General features: G+C 41.3%; 1 protein-coding gene across 1 annotated transcript; it reads left to right on the forward strand.

Annotated features, from left to right (window-relative positions):
* Positions 1-393: 393 nt before the first annotated feature.
* On the forward strand, positions 394-5,557 carry trappc3 (trafficking protein particle complex subunit 3). The gene is made up of 5 exons (XM_041053936.1): positions 394-552; positions 1,397-1,494; positions 2,519-2,618; positions 4,354-4,536; positions 4,794-5,557. The coding sequence occupies exons 1-5, from the start codon at positions 511-513 to the stop codon at positions 4,911-4,913; spliced, it is 543 nt and encodes a 180-aa protein (XP_040909870.1). The 5' UTR covers positions 394-510; the 3' UTR covers positions 4,914-5,557.
* Positions 5,558-20,293: the final 14,736 nt, after the last annotated feature.

Consider the following 20,293-nt stretch of genomic DNA (forward strand, 5'->3'; position numbering starts at 1 on the left):
GAGAAGTTTAAGTCTCACTGTGATCGTCTGTTCCTCTCCCAGACGCAAGACGGCGATAAAAATAATCTGCCACGAGTAAAACAGCTGAAGAAAGGCTGGTGAGACAGCTGACTATTGAGCTGGATCAAGCTGGTGAAGATTTACTGAAGTGGCACCGGAAATGATATGACTTTGCCTTCAAAATAAAACGCTTAAAATGCACCTTCTGGAAAAAGAGGAGAACATTAAACGCAAGAACGTGCCAGGAACAATAGTTTTTTTTTTTTAATTGAATTGGGTTTCTCATTTCTATACCACTTTTCTTTCTTGTCCGTGTGTCACTTTCGCATTTTCCTCAACAATTCCTACAGCTACATAGAGACCGGAAGTTTGTTGTAAACTCGCTAGCTCGACATTCTCGGAAGTGTGTGACTAAACTGGCGATTACGGAAATAACTGCTTAGCCAGAATCAAATAAATAAGGGATTAATATTGAGTCGCCACCTGTGTACGCCTGTAACACTGTCCACAATGTCCAGGCAATCCAACCGAACGACAGACAGCAAGAAGATGGTAGGCGACTCCCGCAGGATTAACATCAGCCGAATCTAGCTAGCCTAGCTAAAAAAATGCTAACCTTAGCCACATAACGTTAGCTCCCTTACCAGCGGGCTATGCTATACCTCCAATAAATTTCCTGTCAGTCATGTATCTGCGTTTGACAAATATGACTAGATATATGAAAAGCATTTGAAGCAGTTAGTAAATGTTGATGTCATGGTTGAACATGGCTGGCTGTGATAGGAAAAGGTAGTTCGTTGCAGCGCAAATGCTAAACAGCTGCCCTTTGTAGCTGTATATGTTCTAGTACATTCACTTTAAGACAGTTTTACAATCAGATGTCAAAATATGCGATTCTAACATTGCCGATGTGCATCTGTATCTGTGCGAATGAAAACCTTGGTCATGACAGGGGTCAGTAATTAGTTTTCGATATAGACCAATTTTTACTACCACTATTAAACTGGAAGGGCATTGCAGCTGCAGTGAAGACACAAGCCTTTGGTGTGAAAAATGATTATACTTCAAGTTGATTAAGGTGTTTTATTATTGAAATGTGAACATTTGTTTTCTAAATTATTAGATGCCATTTCAGAATCAGGAGCTGTTCATATCTTGACCCTTTAAACCTCCTGGTGCAGAAAGTAACCCCATATCTGTATCATGTCTTTCTACACACTGAAGGAGTTCATTATTAGATGGAAAGTTAAGGTCTTTTTTTTTTTTCCCAGGCCTCCTGGGCACCGTTGACGGGTTTTATGTGCATGTCTTTGAGGGTGGCTTGAAGCAACCAGAGTCAGTTAGTCAGCTTTGTGCAGCACAAATAACTTGACAGTTTTGTTGTTTACTCCTGTAGAACTCTGAGCTGTTCACACTGACCTACGGGGCCCTGGTCACCCAGCTTTGTAAAGACTATGAGAATGACGAGGAAGTCAATAAACAACTGGACAAGATGTGAGTATGCCTGACCGCTTTCTTTAGCTATCAACACACCCAGATATAGTTTACAAATTGTGTGGATGCGAAGCAAGTGTGCTCCAACTTTCTGGTGTGAGACAAATGGGCTTTTTGAGTATAAAATAGTTCAACAGTAGCAGTACATTATTAAAAAATATATTAACCAGTGTTTTCTTATCACATAAGTTCTTTTGCAGAGAGTCTTACAGCAGAGAGAATTTGCTACTACTACACTACACAACAGCATCTCAAAAGTCATATTGAGTAAAGGTTTGCGTGTTTAATCAAGGGGAGAGAGTGGACTTGGGTGTCTCTCTTTAACTCACGTCTTCCCATCACTCTGACAGATTCTCCTGACCTCTATTCAATTTACTTTTACTTTGATACAAACTGAAGCAGAGAGATGACACATTAAGGTTTGATTTCTCACACTTCTGTGTCAGAAGGTCCCTTATGCTCTTGTAATTCTTCAGAGCGTATGGAGGTCTTTGAAGAGGAGAACACTGATATGTGTGTTTAACACAGAAAAAAAAAAATCGCTGGAATGCCTTACCGGACTCAAATCTCCCACAAAATAAGATTAAGGAGAAAGGATTGGTTTATAACTCAAAAATTCAAAACATCCTGTCATTCTGACAAGACTTTGGACTGGATGTACTTTGCTTTTCTGGTTGTGCCGGAACCTTAAGCTCTGTGAGATGAGACTTATCTTACCTGCCCTTAGAAGGCAGTGAGTCTGCACTGCCCACTCTGCCAGTTGCCAGCCAACTGATCAGAGACAGACCATGTTAGGATTGAGATGCATCATTTGGCATCAGACTCTGCAGTTAGGATAAGTTGACTTGACCTTCTAATCATAAATATCATAATTTTCCAAGTGTACGACCCAAAAATGACTTGGAGCATGTCTCCTGCCTCTCTACGGTGCAGTGCAGTTTAGCCAATGAAAACTATGAAAAAGGCAGAATGACCTTATCTCTCATTCTCTTGCTTCTCTCTCCCTTTTTTCTCTCTTTCACAGGGGTTATAACATCGGAGTGCGTCTCATCGAGGACTTCTTGGCACGCTCCAGCATCGGCAGGTGTCAGGATTTCCGAGAAACAGCCGATGTCATTGCTAAGGTAATTGGAAGGCTCCAGGCCAATCAGAGCGTGACCGTGGATTTCTCCCAAGATTCAGGGGGAAGAAGAAGGATAAAGAGAGAGGACAGAAAGGACAGATTAGAGATGGTGAACTTGATGAAACACACTGAAAAATAATGAGAGAAAGAAGAGAAGGATGGTGGGGGGAGGAGGGAAAACTGATGATTGTGACGGAGCAGATGAGAAAAGTCCCAGAAAGCATTACTCTGCATTTTCCTAAACTTGAGGCCAAGATCACATTCCTCTTTGCTTCGTGTGATAGTTACCTTGATACCCAGAAGGCGAGGATTCACTTACATGTGGAATGAAATGTGATCTCATCCCTCAGAAAGGTGCTGTATATTCAGTGATGCCCTTTCTCTGCTTCACTCTCCATGAACATCTCTTCTTAGTGAAGCTCTGAAACAGGTTTAGCACATTTGAATGCATCTCTCTTGAAACGAGTCAGTAGTCTTGTCATTTACTAAATCGCCTGCCTGATCATATTGCTGTTATGATATGTGGTACTTCAGGACACGGGCAGACAGTGAAGGCTGCTCAAAGGCCTGATTGTGTGTTCTGCTCTCCAGCTGTTTTCAAGGTGTTACTGCTGCTTGCTAGGGGAGTCACACCGCAGATGTAACCCCACACTAGCTCAGGGAACTGGCTCATAGTCATGAAGTGAGGGGTGATATCTGTAAATGGAGGACCACTGAGGGACAGTGGTTTGGAAGGCACAATGACACCTTGGCTTCATGATATCACATGACCTTTAGCCAAGCTGTGAAATCACCTCCGTCATTCTTCATTTAAATACACAGAAGAGGAAAATTTCATTGTTATTCCATTTTCAGTGTTTTTAAAGCATATTTTTGTCAGTGTGAGACTGGACTACTGGGCGCGACCATTTTACATATACATGGAAAAATCTGCCCATCACCACGTAATATAACAATTGTTTGGACTTGCGTTTCGCTAGCCCGATCGAAATTTGATTTGTCACTGCGTGAGCGAGTTTGCCGTCCCCCTCTGTGACAAAGAGCTGCAGAAGAACAGAAGCAACAGACTGCATTTACCAGAAGGCAGGTGTGTGCACATAATACTGTTACTATGCCAGCAATACAAATTCAAGACTTCCTGCAGCTGCTTGGTAAGTAAAATCTTCCAGCAAAAAGAACTGATGATGACTTTTATTGTTAAGAAACTGCAGGAAGAGCTGAGCGATAGTCAGTGGATTTGGTTAGTGGATCAGTCAAGCCTTGCTTGGCAGCAATCTGCAAGCTCAGTTTATGTTTACAGACGATACCAAATAATAAAAACTTTGAGAAGTTGGACAGGACAGAGCAGAACATTGGGTCTTTGTAGCCTGTTCCACCTGTGTCTCCTGAGCCCAAAAACAACACTGGACTCAGAGGACAGATAATAATCCTTCGGTTCAATTTAGCATGTGTCTTGAGTAATCGGCAAATGTAATATAATAGAAAAACCTGGCAGCTTTAACTTTGGCACTGCAGCTAGTTTCTTTTGGTGCAAAGAAATTTGTTTTGGAGCCATAGGCTTTAGTAAAAAAAAAAAAAAAAAAATCTAAAAATGTATTTTGGTTATCTTCGATCGACGGGGCACTACAGATAAAATAAACTAATATACAATGAAACATTACTGTTTTCAATTGAGTAACCTTGCACTGTGTTTTCCTTTTCATCCACTCATCTTACTGTGTCGTGGTTGTTGTTAGGTTGCATTTAAGATGTACCTGGGAATCACCCCCAGTGTGACCAACTGGAGCCCAGCAGGAGATGAATTCTCCCTCATCTTAGAGAATAATCCGTTGGTAGACTTCGTGGAGCTGCCTGATAACCACAGCACGCTGATCTACTCCAACCTGCTATGCGGGGTCCTCAGAGGAGCCCTGGAAATGGTAAAGTTAGCACTTCTAAGGATTTATGTGATCTGAATGTGTTTATTGGGAGCTTCTTTACAAAGTGTTACACATTTATTTACAGGAGGAAAAAAAAGACTGCCATTCTCTGAAATGTTGGTATTCTGTATTTGTATTTTACAGGATACTTACGGTAAAAGTTTCACTTCAGATACTGTAGTGGTTGAAATGAAATATTGGATAAATTAATCTGAATTTTGTGCATGGAATAGTAACTGATTACGAATGTGTTTTAGGTCCAGATGGCGGTGGATGTGAGATTTGTCCAGGACACTCTGAGAGGGGACAACGTCACAGAAATACGCATGAAATTCATCAAGAGGATCGAAGAAAATCTCCCGGCAGGAGATGAGTAACGGAAAATGAAGGAACACCTTCACTTACAGACTGAGAGGATGAACAAACCAAACTCGCAAACATCAAGCTGAGTGGTACATCTCAATAGTATGTTTCGTTTCCTCACAATCTTGAATACTGTCTGTCAGTTGAAAGACTTTGTATTAACATCACAGCCTGGATATTAGAAAAACACTCCTGGGCTTCTAGCATCTTCATCTCGTTTTTTTTCTATCTGTGCTGAAAGGAGAAGAATGCTAGGAGTTAAAAGGAGACTATTGAGATTCATCCCAAAGAAAAGAAACACTGTACACTATTGAAACACAACACGAGATCATAACATGGCTCTGCAACCTTGAATTTTTTTTTTTTTGATGGATGACAAAAAAAAAAAACTTGAACCATCTGTGGTCCAGTTTGAGAGTTTCTCACATTAAAAATTTCTGCCCTGTTTCTGGAGAGAATGAAGTGTTTTCGTTCGGCCATGTTTTAACTGTTATCTTTTGTTTTTGGTGCAAGGCTGGAAAGCCCCACATTGTGATGTTTTATGTTTGTCTTGTTTTTGTTTTTTTTTTTGTAATGAAATCACGTTCTGTATTCCTGCCAATTGTCTGGCACAATAATTTATGTAGATGCATATGTCAATTAAATGCAACGTATTTGATGTGATGCTTTTTTTTCCCTCTTTTCTGAAAGTTTAGTTAGGTGACACTTCAAAACATAACTGTTGGGGGACCTGGAACAGTTTTAACTACTCACACACATATACTGTGTCCTCTGTACCACCTTGTCAGTTCTGCTTCAGTGTGCTGTGGAAGTGTTATTCCACTGGAGTACCGCAGCCACTCTGCAAAGGCAAACAATAACAGACCTAATTTCTCTCTTATGTTTGTTCAGGGTGCATGGAAGTAATCTGTGTGTTTGTGGTTGGGCATGTGTGTGTCTGTTTGTTTGTGTGTGTGTGCAGAAAAGGAAAAGTAGCCTAACTCCAGAGTCACCAGTGCTGGGCTCTGGTCGTCACACCTGTGAATGGCTTCACATCACATGCAGAAGTAACGAACACAACTTCTCATTTAGGTCCACCGCACACCTCGTCAATAACTGAAAACACACACGGGCATTGACTCGCACCCACGTGCGCCCACAAATCATCATCCTGGTCCTGTTTTAGAGGCAAAGATCTGTTCTGGATACCACGAGAACATTAGCCATGTTTTTCTTATTCTTCTGTCTTTTTTGTTTCGCTGTGTAACAGAACAATAACATTTGTACCGAACTCATAAGTCTGCTGAAAGCACTTAGAGGATGAGATTGTCAGATAGGGATTTCCTTTTGGGGAAATCTGTCAGCTATTAGCTGCTGGAAACCTTCAGGCTCTAAACATCCTATTTTATAGCTGCTATTACATGAACCCATTTCTGGTTTTACAGTTTTTATATTCGGGCACTTGACATAATATTCCCCCAACGGCCACCAGAGGTTGCTGTGTACATTATGTTCCTTAGCTGTATGCTGCATTGTTCCCTAGTATGTGGCTTAAGTTATGTACATTTAGCATTTTTTGGCCAAAGATGGATACTGTGGGAGAAATACATTCCCCTATTTGTGGGAGTGGAGGCCAGAGCTGGCCAGAAAACATAACTAAAAGGTTCATTTTCAGATTATGAATATGGAAAGAGCAGACAATTCGCAGTAGTTGAGCAGAGCGGCTGATGCCAATTTGTGGACTCTAGTTTTGATTTGGCTCAAGATTAGACAAACGATGACAACATGCAGTCTTTGTACTTTATAATCCTGAGGAAGATGTATTAGGATGGGATTTCGTAGTATTATTTACTGTCTTAAGCCTCTGCCCACTTCTGTCTCGGGTAGGGCTCATTTAAAAGGATAAAGAGTGGAAAGTGGAAGCACTGCGAGGGCCGTCAGCATGCAATAAGCCCGCTGGGCCATTAGGCGAGCTCTCAACACATTACGTGCACACATCTATGCACCCTGTAGGCCTGTAGTGTGGATGTTGGATGGAAAGAGGAGCAGGAAATAGTTTTTGTGCAGAAGCTCAATGTAAATGACTTGGCAGAATTAGAGCTGTGTACCCAGAGGTGGGGGAGGGGGGGGTGAATGTGGACAGCTGGGTTTGTGTATTTGTGAGAACCTGTATCACTCTGCCATATGTTCACAAGAATTCAACCTGACAGATGTGCACATACTGTACATGGAGGCCAAAGTGAGGATTAATTTATTGCCACCAGTGTACTCACAAATAGGTGTTAATACACACTAGAAGGACTTCGTCCAAACACGCAAATAGACCAGTTTCTGTTTCCCAGCCTTTAAAGTTCTACAAGTATGTCTTGTGAGAGTTTTGTGTTGATTGTTTCCACAGTTTTATCCATTAAACAAGAAAGTATGAAGACTACAAACTAACTAATGCTCTGTTATGACTTCACTCCTCATAACCTGTGCATCTGTGATTTCTATTCCCTTTGCAAGACTGCAGATGTTGTCGCAGAATGAAAACACGAGGAGACAAAAAAAGAGTTGTTATTGAGGCACTGAGGACTCTCCCTGCGCCATGAGGAATTGCTTAGAAGATGCTATTTTTTATCTATTGTTTTTTCCCCCTCTCCTTTCTCTCTCCCATAATTGTTTAAACCACACACGTGCACATGCTCTCTGGGAGATAAACATTTCCCATCATTTATATCTCAGACGCAGTTTGTTCAGCGTCTCCCACTGGCAAACATGCTGTTTTTATTTTACATTCTATTCTGTGTGATTAGTATTAATATTATTTATTGCAGCTGACTATATTTTTTAGAAAACTTTATTAGGACAGACCTGGAAAACAAGTAGCAAATGTTACGGGCCCGAGACAACGTGCGCCGATCTGCTTTAAGCCAGTTAAATGTTTCCATGTGGCTTTTATGGGAAACAAATGGTGAAAGGCACGCTGTGACAGTAAAGCCCAGCGCACAGCCTGGTATTGACCTGCGCTTATTGAATACTGCATCCCTTTCTTCTACCTCCACTTCATCCATTTCTGTTTCTCTTACTTTTCCCCCACTTTATTTTCTCAGTCTTTTTCATTTGTTTCACTCGTTCCATCTTTTTCCATTTTCTTAGTAATGTTTTGCTGATGTGCTCGAGGTAAGCCAGCGGTCTCTAAATCAAAGAGAGGATGTGTGATAGTCAACCTTTCGGGAATGTCCTGTGTCTGATGCTCAGGTGAGGTGAAGGCTGACTTAAGATGCAGTCGCCCAGGATTTCAGGAGGTTTCCGGAGTGTGTGTTTTTGCGTCTGGTCAGTGGAAAGAACGGAGATGACAGCAAGATGGACAGCTCTCTTTAAGACGAGAATGCAATGAGTCAGCAAACAAGTGTGTTCATGGTTAAAAAAAAAAAAAAAGTCCAGACAGCCTGAGTAATGTTCCCAGGCAGTGAAGCGGTGGGAAGAGGTGGTTGATTTAATGAGCATGTCGCTGGTGTGCACCTGAAAAGATGCTCACATGAACACGAGACTTGTTGTTGCATAATTCACAGGTTTTACACTTGTCTGCTGAAGTCCTGTCAAAGTGTGAGTTTTGCTGTTCGTGTGGATGTTGCTCTGGGATTTATGTGCATAAACACCTCAGTAAATAAATGCGGATGTGGTTTTGAGAGGTAATTATGATTTGATTTGGTATTCAGTCACAGTATGTACCCACTGAAATCTGCTACAGCATCTGCAAACCATTTGGAATATGAATCATCACCCACTTCCAGACAAACTGTTGAGCACTTCCTATAAATCTAATAACTCATGCTTTGCTCAGCCATTTAGCATTGCCTGTACATCCAACAGAAAGTGAGAAGGTTCTTAGGCCTCCCGAAGTTATGTTTGGGTCATCAGGAGTGTTAGCGGGAAGAGTGAGATGAGAGACTAAACTGGTAAAACGTGCCTCTCCAAGCTCAAAAATAAAAGCATGGATCAGATCCAGCGAACTCGTACAATAAAATCCTGGATCACCAGTGTCACAGGGGATTTGTGTTAACAAAGAAAACATCTTTTCAGCAGGAAGACATGTCAGGTTGAAATCGGTTCAAAGCTGGGTCTCTTTTCTGTATTAGCAGTGACCTGGCTGGTTCCAAGAGGGTTTCAGTCAGAGCCCTGGACGACGCCGAGCCATTTAATGCCTTGTTTTTAGTTTTTCCTCCTTTCCTTTCTTCCAGGCTTTTTGGATGGGAGCTGCTAAGCTGCTTTCACTCTGCTTCCAATTTCCTCCTGCTCTTTCGTTCTTCCTCTTTTCTCCAGGATCTGATGAAGAGGAGTTTTTAGACGTTCCTGATGATACAGGTTTTACCCGTTCCAGATCCTCTTTATCTTTGTGCCTCACTTTCCCACAATACACTCCACTTTTGTCTGTGTTTTTCTCCCTCCTTCCCTTTTTCCTGACCCCGCAGCCATGAAAGTTGGAGTTTATGTAACAGCAGCAGAACTTTCCAGCTTTGAATGGCCTCACTTGAAGATGGAGTGAGGAGAACGAGTGGGAGAGAAAGAAAAAAAAAGAAAAAGTGTCATGTATAATTTTACACTGGCTAGCCCTGAGGGCAAACGGCACCTAACCTTAGACTTCATTATTCCAGGGCCTTTTCCTCCAAATGCACATATGTAAGCATATATTTATATCAGTCTCCCAGGCAGTAACAAATACGTTAATTCCAATTGAAAAGCAGGAATGTGAAAGTCCTGGTTTGCCCTGGACTAAAATCAAACCAGGCTTCCCTCCCAGAGCACAGGGCTGCCTAGAGGCTGCACACCAGCTGCACTGGACGGGATATCTCCACTCACCACTGCCAAGCATGAACCGACCGAGTGTGTGTGTGTGTGTGTCACATTAAACTCTTGGAGTGACAAAACACACACCATACAGTGATCAGAGAGAAGCACTTCTGATGACGCATATCTCCCAAGCAGGCGATCTGTCTAAGTTTTAAAGCCTGATATCTGAGATAATATCACAGCATAAATCTAGACACCAGCTCTGAGGCTTTATGTCTTCAGCAAGTCATTTATTATCCGCCCACTACATGCACCTCTCACACCAGTCATTGTGACTATAAAGGGTCTGGATGTCCTATTATGGAGGCTAGACATTTCAGTTCTGTGAGTATGACTTTCCATATAAAACACCTTAAGCTGTCACATTGGAAAATGAGACTGGAATCTGCAGGGTGGACTGGGATTTATGGCAAATTCCCAATGTGAGAGGCTTGTGACGGTGCATTATTTGCTATGTTGGATGGAAATCCAACAGTTGAGTAAATTTTATGGAATCTTTGAAATGTAGAAAAAATGAATTGCTAGTTAGGTGTTTGCATTAAAGCAAATATATGTTTATCAAGGCTAATCAGACAATATTACCTGTAATAGCATTGTCATTGTCCAATACTGACAGCAAATGTTTTGTGTTTATTCAAAAATGAAAATGCACTTTGAAATATTTCAAAAAAAAAAAAAAGAAAAGAAAAGAAAAAGGCCATTCAGCTTCAGTGATTTGCATTAGGTCTGATGCCTGTTCAAAAAATTTTGTAACAAATTACAGCAAACATGTAATATGAGTTAACATGTTAATTAAATCTCAGGCCAGGTATCTTACTGCGTTGTGTAGGATTGATGTGGTTAACATGCAAATGTTGAGGATATAATATTTACTATCTCTGTCACTATCTTGTTACCATGGTCACTACCTATTGTGTTAGCTGAGAAGTTAAGGGCTCAGCAAAGTCATTAGGATGCTTCCTCTGGGCTCCATTGATATCTATACTATATTTAATGACAATCCAAGATGACATTTCAGTTGTTCCTAATGGTGGCGGTAGACAAAAAGGGGTTATCCAAAATCAGGAGGATTCATTATCAGGGAACGATGAATGTCAAACCTAGTAGCAAACCATCCAGCAGCCAACCTGTTGAGCTGTTTTTCTCTGAACTAAAGTGATCGTTTGGCACTTGACACTTTGATCTCTAGAACCTCATCATTTGCAAAGAACAAAAAACTTGTAACACTACTGCTACTGAAGGCTTAATTTCTGCTTTCATTTCTGCTTTTTGACCTTTTGTTATTAATGACATAGCCAGACAGTCGTTCACATTGTCACTCGAGCTATTACTTTCATCAGGTGTAGTGTTTCTCCATCCCAATATTGCTGGGATGCGGTCTGTGGTGAAGCATTTGCTCAACTGTAAAGTCTTCAAAGTCTTTCTATTGTTGCCAGGTTCAAGACCTCTTGTTCACCTGCTGGGCACAGATACAAAGGCCTCGGGGTGATGAGAGATTTATGTAAAGGGCTGTATTTATCGGACAGGCTAATACTCACAGAGCGTGCCTCTTCGCTGATCTGGGATGGAAATCAAAGGTCAGATGAGATTATAGACACAGTAAATTTAAAATTGCTAGTGAAAGGTGTAGTGCTCATGCATCCAGTACAGCATAAGTTATTTTTTCTGCCATTTTATTGCCTGAAAGTCAGTAAAATGGCATCAAAGTCTTGTGCTTCCAGTTGTATGATATTTAAAAATTTTGAGAAACATGCAGCTACAACAAGATGTAACAACAGTAGGATTTATGCTAGGAATGTGGGTTTTTGAGCACCGCATTAGCACAAGAGAAGATGTTCTTCATACAGGAAAGGAGTTGTACTTCATTTTGCACGTGTCTGAGCGGGAACAAGACGGCATGTATACCTGCATGTATTTAAAATGATAGAACACATGCATACATAAATTTTGGATACATAATGTGAGCGTATTCTCAAATGGCAATGTTCATGCCAAACATGCGTAGCTGGATGTTCAACTTTTGCCTTTCCCGTTTCCTTGCTCATATCATTCAGTAATGTGAGCACTGCGCCAAAAGTTCTCCTTAATTTTTATGGCCTTTAGAAAGTGATGTTTCTGTCTGTGTGCGTACATACTGTACTGCAGAGAAGTTATCCCTACACACGTGTACATGTGTGCATCTGTTTCATCTATGTGCCTCCCTTTGAGATTTCGTTGCTCGTTCAATGCGGAGGTGCTGAAAGTGCTCTCGGCGGGCCTCATAAGGTACGAATCTTTTTCCAATTAGTCAGCCAGGTTGGGGCTCAGTGGTGCTTAAATCTATTGTAAATCTGGCCCAGACAAAACACCCACTGGGTCCTGCTCCAAAGGGACAGATAGAGACAGGAAGAGGCAGGAAGCTGTCAAAAACTGTGTAGCATTTTGTCGTATGGTTTCCGGGCCTCTCATGCCGCAGGTCAATGTCTGGCCCTTTGTCTGTCAGCATCCACATCAGTTAGCCTCTTAAAGGACTGTCATATGGTTTGGTTCCATACAGGAAAAAAAAAAGCCACACTGATTTTGATCTCTGTGACCAAGTTACAACCACACATACAGTCACAAACAGCCCTACACGCAAATATCAAATCTTTTCTCTGGATTGACTGGACCAGAAACATGCCTCATGTCAGCAGAAGGGTCTCTTGTTTTCAGTAAACAGTGAGTAGGTTATTGTCACCAACTGAGATTCTCTTTGTGTTTGTTAGTCTTTCCAGCCACTGTCATCTGAGCACACTGTGGTTTATGTTTCACGGTAACTATGAATCAATTTTGTCCTTAATATGTTATGAGACCATGTAATTATTTCCTATTTCCCTTCCTTTCATTCTATGAAAGTGTTTCTTTGATTCAGAAATTTAACCATAATCAGTTAAACCAAAATTATATTCCAAAGAAACAAAGGAAAGTGAAACATGATCACTGAAAACAATCTGTTTTCAGAAAACCACATTTGGTTTCTTTTGCACTCGGTATGCAGCACGCACCATGGGGACATTTGCAGTGGACATAAAAGCCAGTGGAGCTGAGTGAATGAAACCTGGATGTCCTCAGAGATGTGCTTTGGAAGACAAAAGCATGACTTTAACTGTAAGGGAGCATCCAACATTCACATTTTTTTCTCTTTACTTTTATCTTTGTCGCTGTCTGTTTTATCTACTTCTTGGCAGGTGTGAACGAGTGTGAATAGATGATGCTGTGAGAAAAATGAGGACATGTGTTTGCCAAGATGAAGGTGATGACACTTTCTTCTAAGAAGTATGTTTATCTGGCACAAGTAACCAGTTCATGACTTTGTCCACGCTGCGGAGGATCCAAATTTTTTCTTCAACACCCGATATTCTTACCACAAACAGGGCCTTAAACACATAAAGGTTTGATTTAAATAATTTATTCCTCTTAAAATCTGAGAATCACAGTCTTTGTAACAAACAGAAGTATGAAGCATCACTAATGCAATAATTTAGATTCAACCATTAGCAACCCAGTCTTTAGCACTTATGTATTTTTTAGTCATGCTAACAACGTGGCTGTTGGGATTTTGGCCCACTGCTTTGGTAGAGACTAAAATGTCTAAAAAACTATTGGATGGATTGCTACAAAATTTTACACAGACATATATGGTCCCCAGAGGATGAATCCTACTGACTTTCCCTCAAGCACCATCATGAGGCTGACATTTGTGGTTTGTATGAGATACCTCTCCAACTATTTGATGGATTTCCATGACAAATTTCCTTGACTTTGTGTTTCTAAAACCATGAACATAAATGGTAAACAGTGAGTTCCTGTCACTGCGAACATATCAGTTTACTGATGTGAGCTTCTAGTTTAAAACATCACTACAAATTAAAACATTTGCTTTTAAACTGATTCACTGTTTTTACAGAATTTTTTAGTAGAACCTGTAAAGACGTCAGTTGTTGAATTTATGTCACAGTAATTTGACTGGAATTAATTTTGTCACATCTGTGACACAAAAAAACACTAAAACTAACACGAAGCTATGTCACTGATGTTGCTCTAGGTTGTGGTATGGGCTGCAATAAGAATTTTATTTAAACACTAAATCTACTCAAACACCTGAGGCCAGCGGCACCCACCATGCCACTGGCGACACCTCAACCATGAATACTCGATCTACCAGGGTGGACCTGGTGGTGAAAACTCAAAGAGCGGACTGTTCAGAGACACAGCCCCCCATTCACGCCCAGCTCCGGTGCTGCATGGTCTGGTTCAACTTTACAACATGAAGGGGGGTCTTAAAAACATGCCCTGTCACTACTCAGCCTCCAAAAAATGTCACTGATTTACACACACACACACACACACCTGCCCATGGCTCACCAATCTTTGACAGCTAGGTGGGGCCACAGTGTTAGCGGGGTATTTATGACATCATGACATCATCAGGCCAGGTGATGGAGTGCTGTGTCATGCTTTGTTTGGTTTTCCAGCACTAACCGTATTAGCAATAACACCAGCTTTGGGAAAACATGTCAGTGGAGGATATTACTACGATTGGCGCACAACTGGGGGGAGAGGGCAGAAAAACATAACATAATAATAACCCAGGGGGGCGAACGTGTTCGGAGGAAATCTGGCGTTGAACATAAGTGTGCAATTATAACAAGGTGCCGTCAATCACAGTCTCAGCTCCCTCAACCAGTGCCCCGTCTCTTCCTTCACACCTCAGTGACCCCTGACCCCCCCACGAACACGCCACACAACACTAACACTGTGATTCTTGTGACACACGAGGTACCTCTCAACACCTACATGCTGTATGATGGCTTCATTACGTATAATGTAGAGCAAAATACATGCATGTAAACCTACATGTCAGTGTTTTGGGATGTTTTACCCCATTTTTAACTACAGTGTTAACACAAATCACATATATTGCAGTTTTCCAAGGCATTTTATTAGTTTTTAGAAGGAGTTTCTAACTTTGAGACAGCCAGGGGTTTGTGCTCTTATCTAATCTGTCACAGTGAACTTCTTTATCTTTTTCTTTACTTTTTGACAAAGATGAGTGCCAGTACTGAAGCTGCAAGCAGGGGCGGTTCATGGAAATTTTACCAGTACCAACATTTTGATGCAAAAACAACCAAAAACATACATAATTCTTTTCATAATTACCAGGCTTATTGTTTGACTTCTGCATTTTAATTTTATGGCAACATAGCTCATTGATGTGATGCTTTATTTTTTTTGCAGTTACCAGTCCCTTTTTTGTGAATAACAAATAAAGACCAGTGATTGTAGAAATTCTATGTGGTGTGTAGCTGATACTCTAAACCTTCCAAAACAGAACAGAACAAAAACAGAACAGAAAGAACAGAACAAAAATTACTGTGATGGATTATATCAAGCCAGGTTAGTCTTTTTATAGGTTACAGCAATGAATAAGAAACCAGATGGTATAGATTTAATGTGATGATCCTTACAGTCCATGAACAGGACTCGAAGAGAAAGAGTGGAACAGGAAGGACTGAAAGGCTGTTGGACAGAGTGATAAATGAATGGATAGAGGGGTGAATGTAAGCCAGTAATCTTTTTTTTCAGCCATAATATCATCATTTCACTGCACAATAAAAGCAAAATAGAAGCCGAGACGGTGAGCATAAGCACCAATATTTATGGCTACGGTGAGAACAAGAGAATGACTGTAGTCAGTGGCCAGTGGTGCAAGGTGTGGACACTTGAATCAGCAAGGAAAGACTGACAGGCGTGGTGGATGGTTCCACAAAATGTGAGTCATTCATTAGCACCTCTTTATGAAGTTGTGTACCTTGTTTTAAAAAAAGGTACACCACCTAAAAATAGAAACAAGTAACACGCTTGGAAAAGAGCATCTGATATTTCCATTTTCACATTCTGGGCAGTTAGGTAAGCTGTGTGACGTGGTTAAAACTAAAATGATGGTGTAATGTGTTCAAGGACACATAACACCATGTGGAGACCCACCCTGGCTTCTGGTGTTCCAAAGGCCAAGTAGGCCTGTAGCACCAATTGGCAGCTCCAAAGAAAGTGCATAGTTATTTCCATTTCCTGAAAGGGCTGGAATCTATATATGTCCTCTTTGTGTGTGTATGGGTGTGTGTGTACAGTAATATGTCAGTGTTTGTCAGTAACATGGAATCATTTAAGATGAAATACCTTCCATCTGCAGTATTTAATGTGTATGGTTGCTATCTAGCACCATTCATCTTTGTATTTGACAACAGACACATGTTTCAAGGACAACTGGATGGTGACAGTGTTTCCTGTCTGCTGTTTCCTTTTCAGGGCACCCAGAGACTGAGGTGGGAGGAGTGTCCATGCCTGCCACAGCTGACAGATAAGGTCACTGTAGGAAAAGGAAGTAGGATGCACTTGTGTGACCTGTCAAGTGGGAGTGGGAAGTGTCAATCATCATCTGGGGCCAAGTCAGGCCAGGTCAGTGTGTCTTTCATGCCTTACAGTAGCCCCCTGGTCAGTGTTGATGAATTTTGAATGAATTTTTGAGAAACTGTGATGGTGCACAAGGCCTTAGAAATGGAAACTAAGAAATTGTAGCTATTGACGGGATACAAGCATTTAACTGTGTATAGTTAAAGATGGGAAGGACAGCTCTGACACAACTAAACTGAGGGCTAGGCAAAGCTCTTTGTAGCTTTTTCAAGGTACCACGCTCAAAGGCAAGGCAAAAAGCTTGTTGTCATAGTGAGAGGCAGGATGCAATAATTGTTCAAATGGGAAAAGGGCACGCACTTTCAATCCTTTCTTGTTTGTACATAAGTAATGCTACAGACACAATTGGGTGAAGAATTAAGGAAGAGAGCTTGAGAGTCAAGTTAAAACACTTCTAACTCTCTCACCTCTGAACTCCTGGCCAATTGCTGCGCAAAGTGAATATGAAAGTCAGACTGTCGGCTTTTGAAAGTTCTAAAAATCATTGTGACTTGTTGAAAGGTGTAGGGACAGAGGGTTTCATTGGACAAACACCGTGGTTGAAGGGTGTTGGGATGCTGTAAATCTCATCCAACCAAAAACCAGTAATGGAGGCTCCCGCTTAATTATGCCAATAACAAATGGGGGTCCTGATAGGTTTCTCTTGACAAGCTTTGGTGGGAACATATTTGTCACGCAAGCCCTCCCCTCCCCTCCACCCCACCCTTGAACGTAATTATGAGGTCAGTGGTGCAAGATAATTGGCTTCTATTATCCTTGTCTGGATGAGTGAGGACAAACAAAGCTGTCCTGCAGAAGAGGGTTACAATGGTCATCCCCTGTAAAACCTGAGCCACTTCTGAGGTGAAACTGGAGAGAACCTCCCATGCTGTGGAAGAACTTGGGATAGCTGAGATTTAGGGGTTAAGATAATGAATGTAGAGATTATGAGAGACATAATTTGGCATGATTATTTAATAGAGGTGTCACACACATAGATAGAGGATGAATTTAAATAGAGTTAAATAGATGAGGTTTGGCCTGAACCCGTGTGTTTGCAAATCCCTGTATCCATTATGTCATTCCTGAGCATAAACCACGGATTACTTTTCCTCTTTTCAATATTTTAGACCATCCTCATCTCCTACTCACTCAGCTTCTCCTCTGCATCATTTTCTCTTCATGGTCTTATGGTTTCAAAGTGATAATTCCAATTTACCTTCACAACATAAATCTTTTCCACTTGTCTTCAACATGGACTTACCACCACATAGCAGATCCAGCCCAAATGCACTTTCCTTCATAAACCTCTCGATCCTATTTCCCAGACTATTATGCTTGCATATTTCAATCGGCGTGGAGCGCAAGTGAGGGGTGGAGGAGGAAGGAGAGAGAGGGAGGTGGGAGAAGGGAGGAATGAAAAACACAAGGAGGTCAGCGAGAGAGACATTTCTTTCTTTCACACCATGTGTTACTGTAAGATATTCATTTCCTCTGCGATTCCTCTCCCTCCCTCCAGCCCTTTGTTTTTCTTCTCCATCACTGTCAGTGTGCACTGGCTGAGGTAGTCCAGGTCGCATCAAGTCCACTGGATCCCATCTCTATCTTGGATCCATCCCTCCAAATCGGTTTCACAAATTGTGAGCCGTGCAGAGTGCAGCTGTGGTAACCTGAGAGCTTTCTGTTGTAGTTCAGAGCCGCCAAAGCCCATTAAAAATGAGCATGTTTGACTTCTGAGCCTGGTTTTGTGATTGAACTAAAGGGACAATCTTATTTATCAAATCGAATCTAGATAGAGATCTGTTGACTTCGTGTGAGATTTGGCTTGAATGTAAAGCAGCAGCAACAAGACCTGGTAACAGGGCTTTCATTTGCAAGCCATGGAAATGTTATTAATTTTTGTCATACACTAATTAATAGATTATTTAACAATCAAGGCAAATGGAAAAAAGGACTCCTCTCCCTCATTTCTGTCTCATTCTTCTTCTTTTTGTCTTTGTCGATTTTTAACCCACTGGCCTGCACTGTGTCTCCAGTAAGCCTGACATTATTATTTAACAGTGCAGTATCAGGCTCTGAGTTCAGACATTCTCATCATGAAATCATAAAAAACATGACTGTGGTTGTACTTCAATATGCAAAGCATTCTGGCACTCAGAGACCGAATATAAGTCATTCCATGTGGAGGGGAGGGTTGCTGAGGCTGAAAGTGTCACATGCTTCTGTTGCAGCTCTTTGGTTCTCATGCACAGTAGTCAAGGATCCTCATTAAATAGTGTGTTATCATTTAAGGCTCAGTGTGCTGTGGCTAACTCGTTACATCATGGAAACGCATCAGAATAAAGAACAGGATGTTTTTGACATCCAGCTTGATCCAAATGTGATCCATCTTTGTACCAGATGTACTGTGATAAGCACATCAGAGGTCGTACAGACACAGGTGCTCCGAAATATTCGCTCAGTGGTTTGGTATGCTGACAGGAAGCTGAACTGTTACTCAGGGCAACCATAAGGTGCCATACACCTCTGTCCTGCTTATTTTCATGTGGTTGGTGAGGGTCATGTCATAACCAGGCAAACCCACTAGAGCCCTGGATTTGTTCAGAGAAAGATTGTTCAGGCTCCATCAGTTACTCAGTTGAACATTTCATTTTCACACTCTCATTCTACAAACATTCAAAAAATGTAATTTTGAGGCTCAGTTTTCAGCCCTTTTACAGTGTGTTTTTTACAGTAAGTCCAGAATTATTTCACAATGGTCAAAACTGACCATTAACTAAACCCCACCCCTAAATAATGATTGTCCAGTCTTAACTTTCTTGTTTTTAGATTTGTTCTTAGATTTCACCAAGTTTAGCATTCTTTCTCGCCTTCCTTTTTTTAATTTTTTTTAAACGTTTTTAAACATGTCACTGGTAATTTATGTTGATAGCAGTCTTTTGTCCAAATATTTCCACAGTTACTTTAACCAAGAAATCAATTATAGGCACGCCATACCTAAGAAGCTGTGGATTTCACTACACATGGATTCGGTGTGCATAAGTATTGTATCAGTAGTAGTATTATGTAGTAGTATTTCCCCAGTGCATTGTAGTAGACTTAGTAGTATGTTGAAAATATGTTATGTTGAAAATAAGTCTGATCTTACAGTTTTGTCTCATCATGTATACTAAGCCTAGCTCCAATACAAAAATGCAGCCTTGCACGTGCAGTTATATCCCTAGTCTTTTTTCACAACATTATGTATGTAGCCATCAAGTGCATGTTTAACATTCCTTACATAAAGGTAAATCTACTACCATTATCATTGTAAACTGAATGTATATTGGAGTTCGAAGAAGTGCATTAGAGAGCAGCATGTCATTAATCACAGCGGAGAATTTGTCATCAGACACATCGAATACAGTCGTGTTGTCTGAGGACATCAGCAAAGCACTGCAGGGATAATATTTAGCCAGGTGCTGAATGGGGATCGGGAGACGTTTATAGAGCTGAGTGCTTTATGGAATCCATATCCTTCCTCAGCGGGCCCTCTTTGGAATCAGAGCGGTAATACGGAGGCCTGCCTGCATAATGCCCCCCAGAGAGAGACAGAAAAGGAGAAGGGGGAAGATGGAGTGAAGAGGAAAGAGCAGGACACAATGATGGAGAGAGTGGAAAGTAAGAGAGTACCAGATATAGACAGAGACAAATACTCTTGTGTCTGACAGTGACAGTTAAATCCACAACCCTGCAATGTAAATCAGGCCCTGTGCTCTTGCTATTTTCAAATAATTTGTAAGGGAGATAATCACATTTTGGATAGAAAGAGCTCCACGCCGCAGTGAAGTAGAACTAAAGAGCTCTGCTAAATTCCTGCCTTTGGAATTTGGATTCCTGTGTTTGGAGACATATGCTTTATATACGAGCCTGGACGGGGCCCATGCGCTGCTTTATTTTCTTAACCAGACACCCACTGGCATGTAACGTAACTGTGGTTCAAAAACAGGGAGAGGCTTTAGTAATGTTCAGACCCCACCCCACCGGCCGACGTCCATGCACGGTGCCTCACCCCACATGTTCAGCTTGCTCGCATGAGTCCGTGAAAGCGCGAGAGACTGAGAAATTCAGG

The sequence above is a fragment of the Toxotes jaculatrix genome, chromosome 13, assembly GCF_017976425.1.
Source record: "Toxotes jaculatrix isolate fToxJac2 chromosome 13, fToxJac2.pri, whole genome shotgun sequence".
In the NCBI taxonomy this organism is placed as follows: domain Eukaryota; kingdom Metazoa; phylum Chordata; class Actinopteri; family Toxotidae; genus Toxotes; species Toxotes jaculatrix.

Coding starts and splice junctions, on each gene's coding strand:
- trappc3 (XM_041053936.1), top strand. CDS start 511: ATGTCCAGGCAATCCAACCGAACGACAGACAGCAAGAAGATG. Junction 2,619..4,353: donor CAGCCGATGTCATTGCTAAG/GTAATTGGAAGG, acceptor GGTTGTTGTTAG/GTTGCATTTAAGATGTACCT. Junction 4,537..4,793: donor TCAGAGGAGCCCTGGAAATG/GTAAAGTTAGCA, acceptor AATGTGTTTTAG/GTCCAGATGGCGGTGGATGT.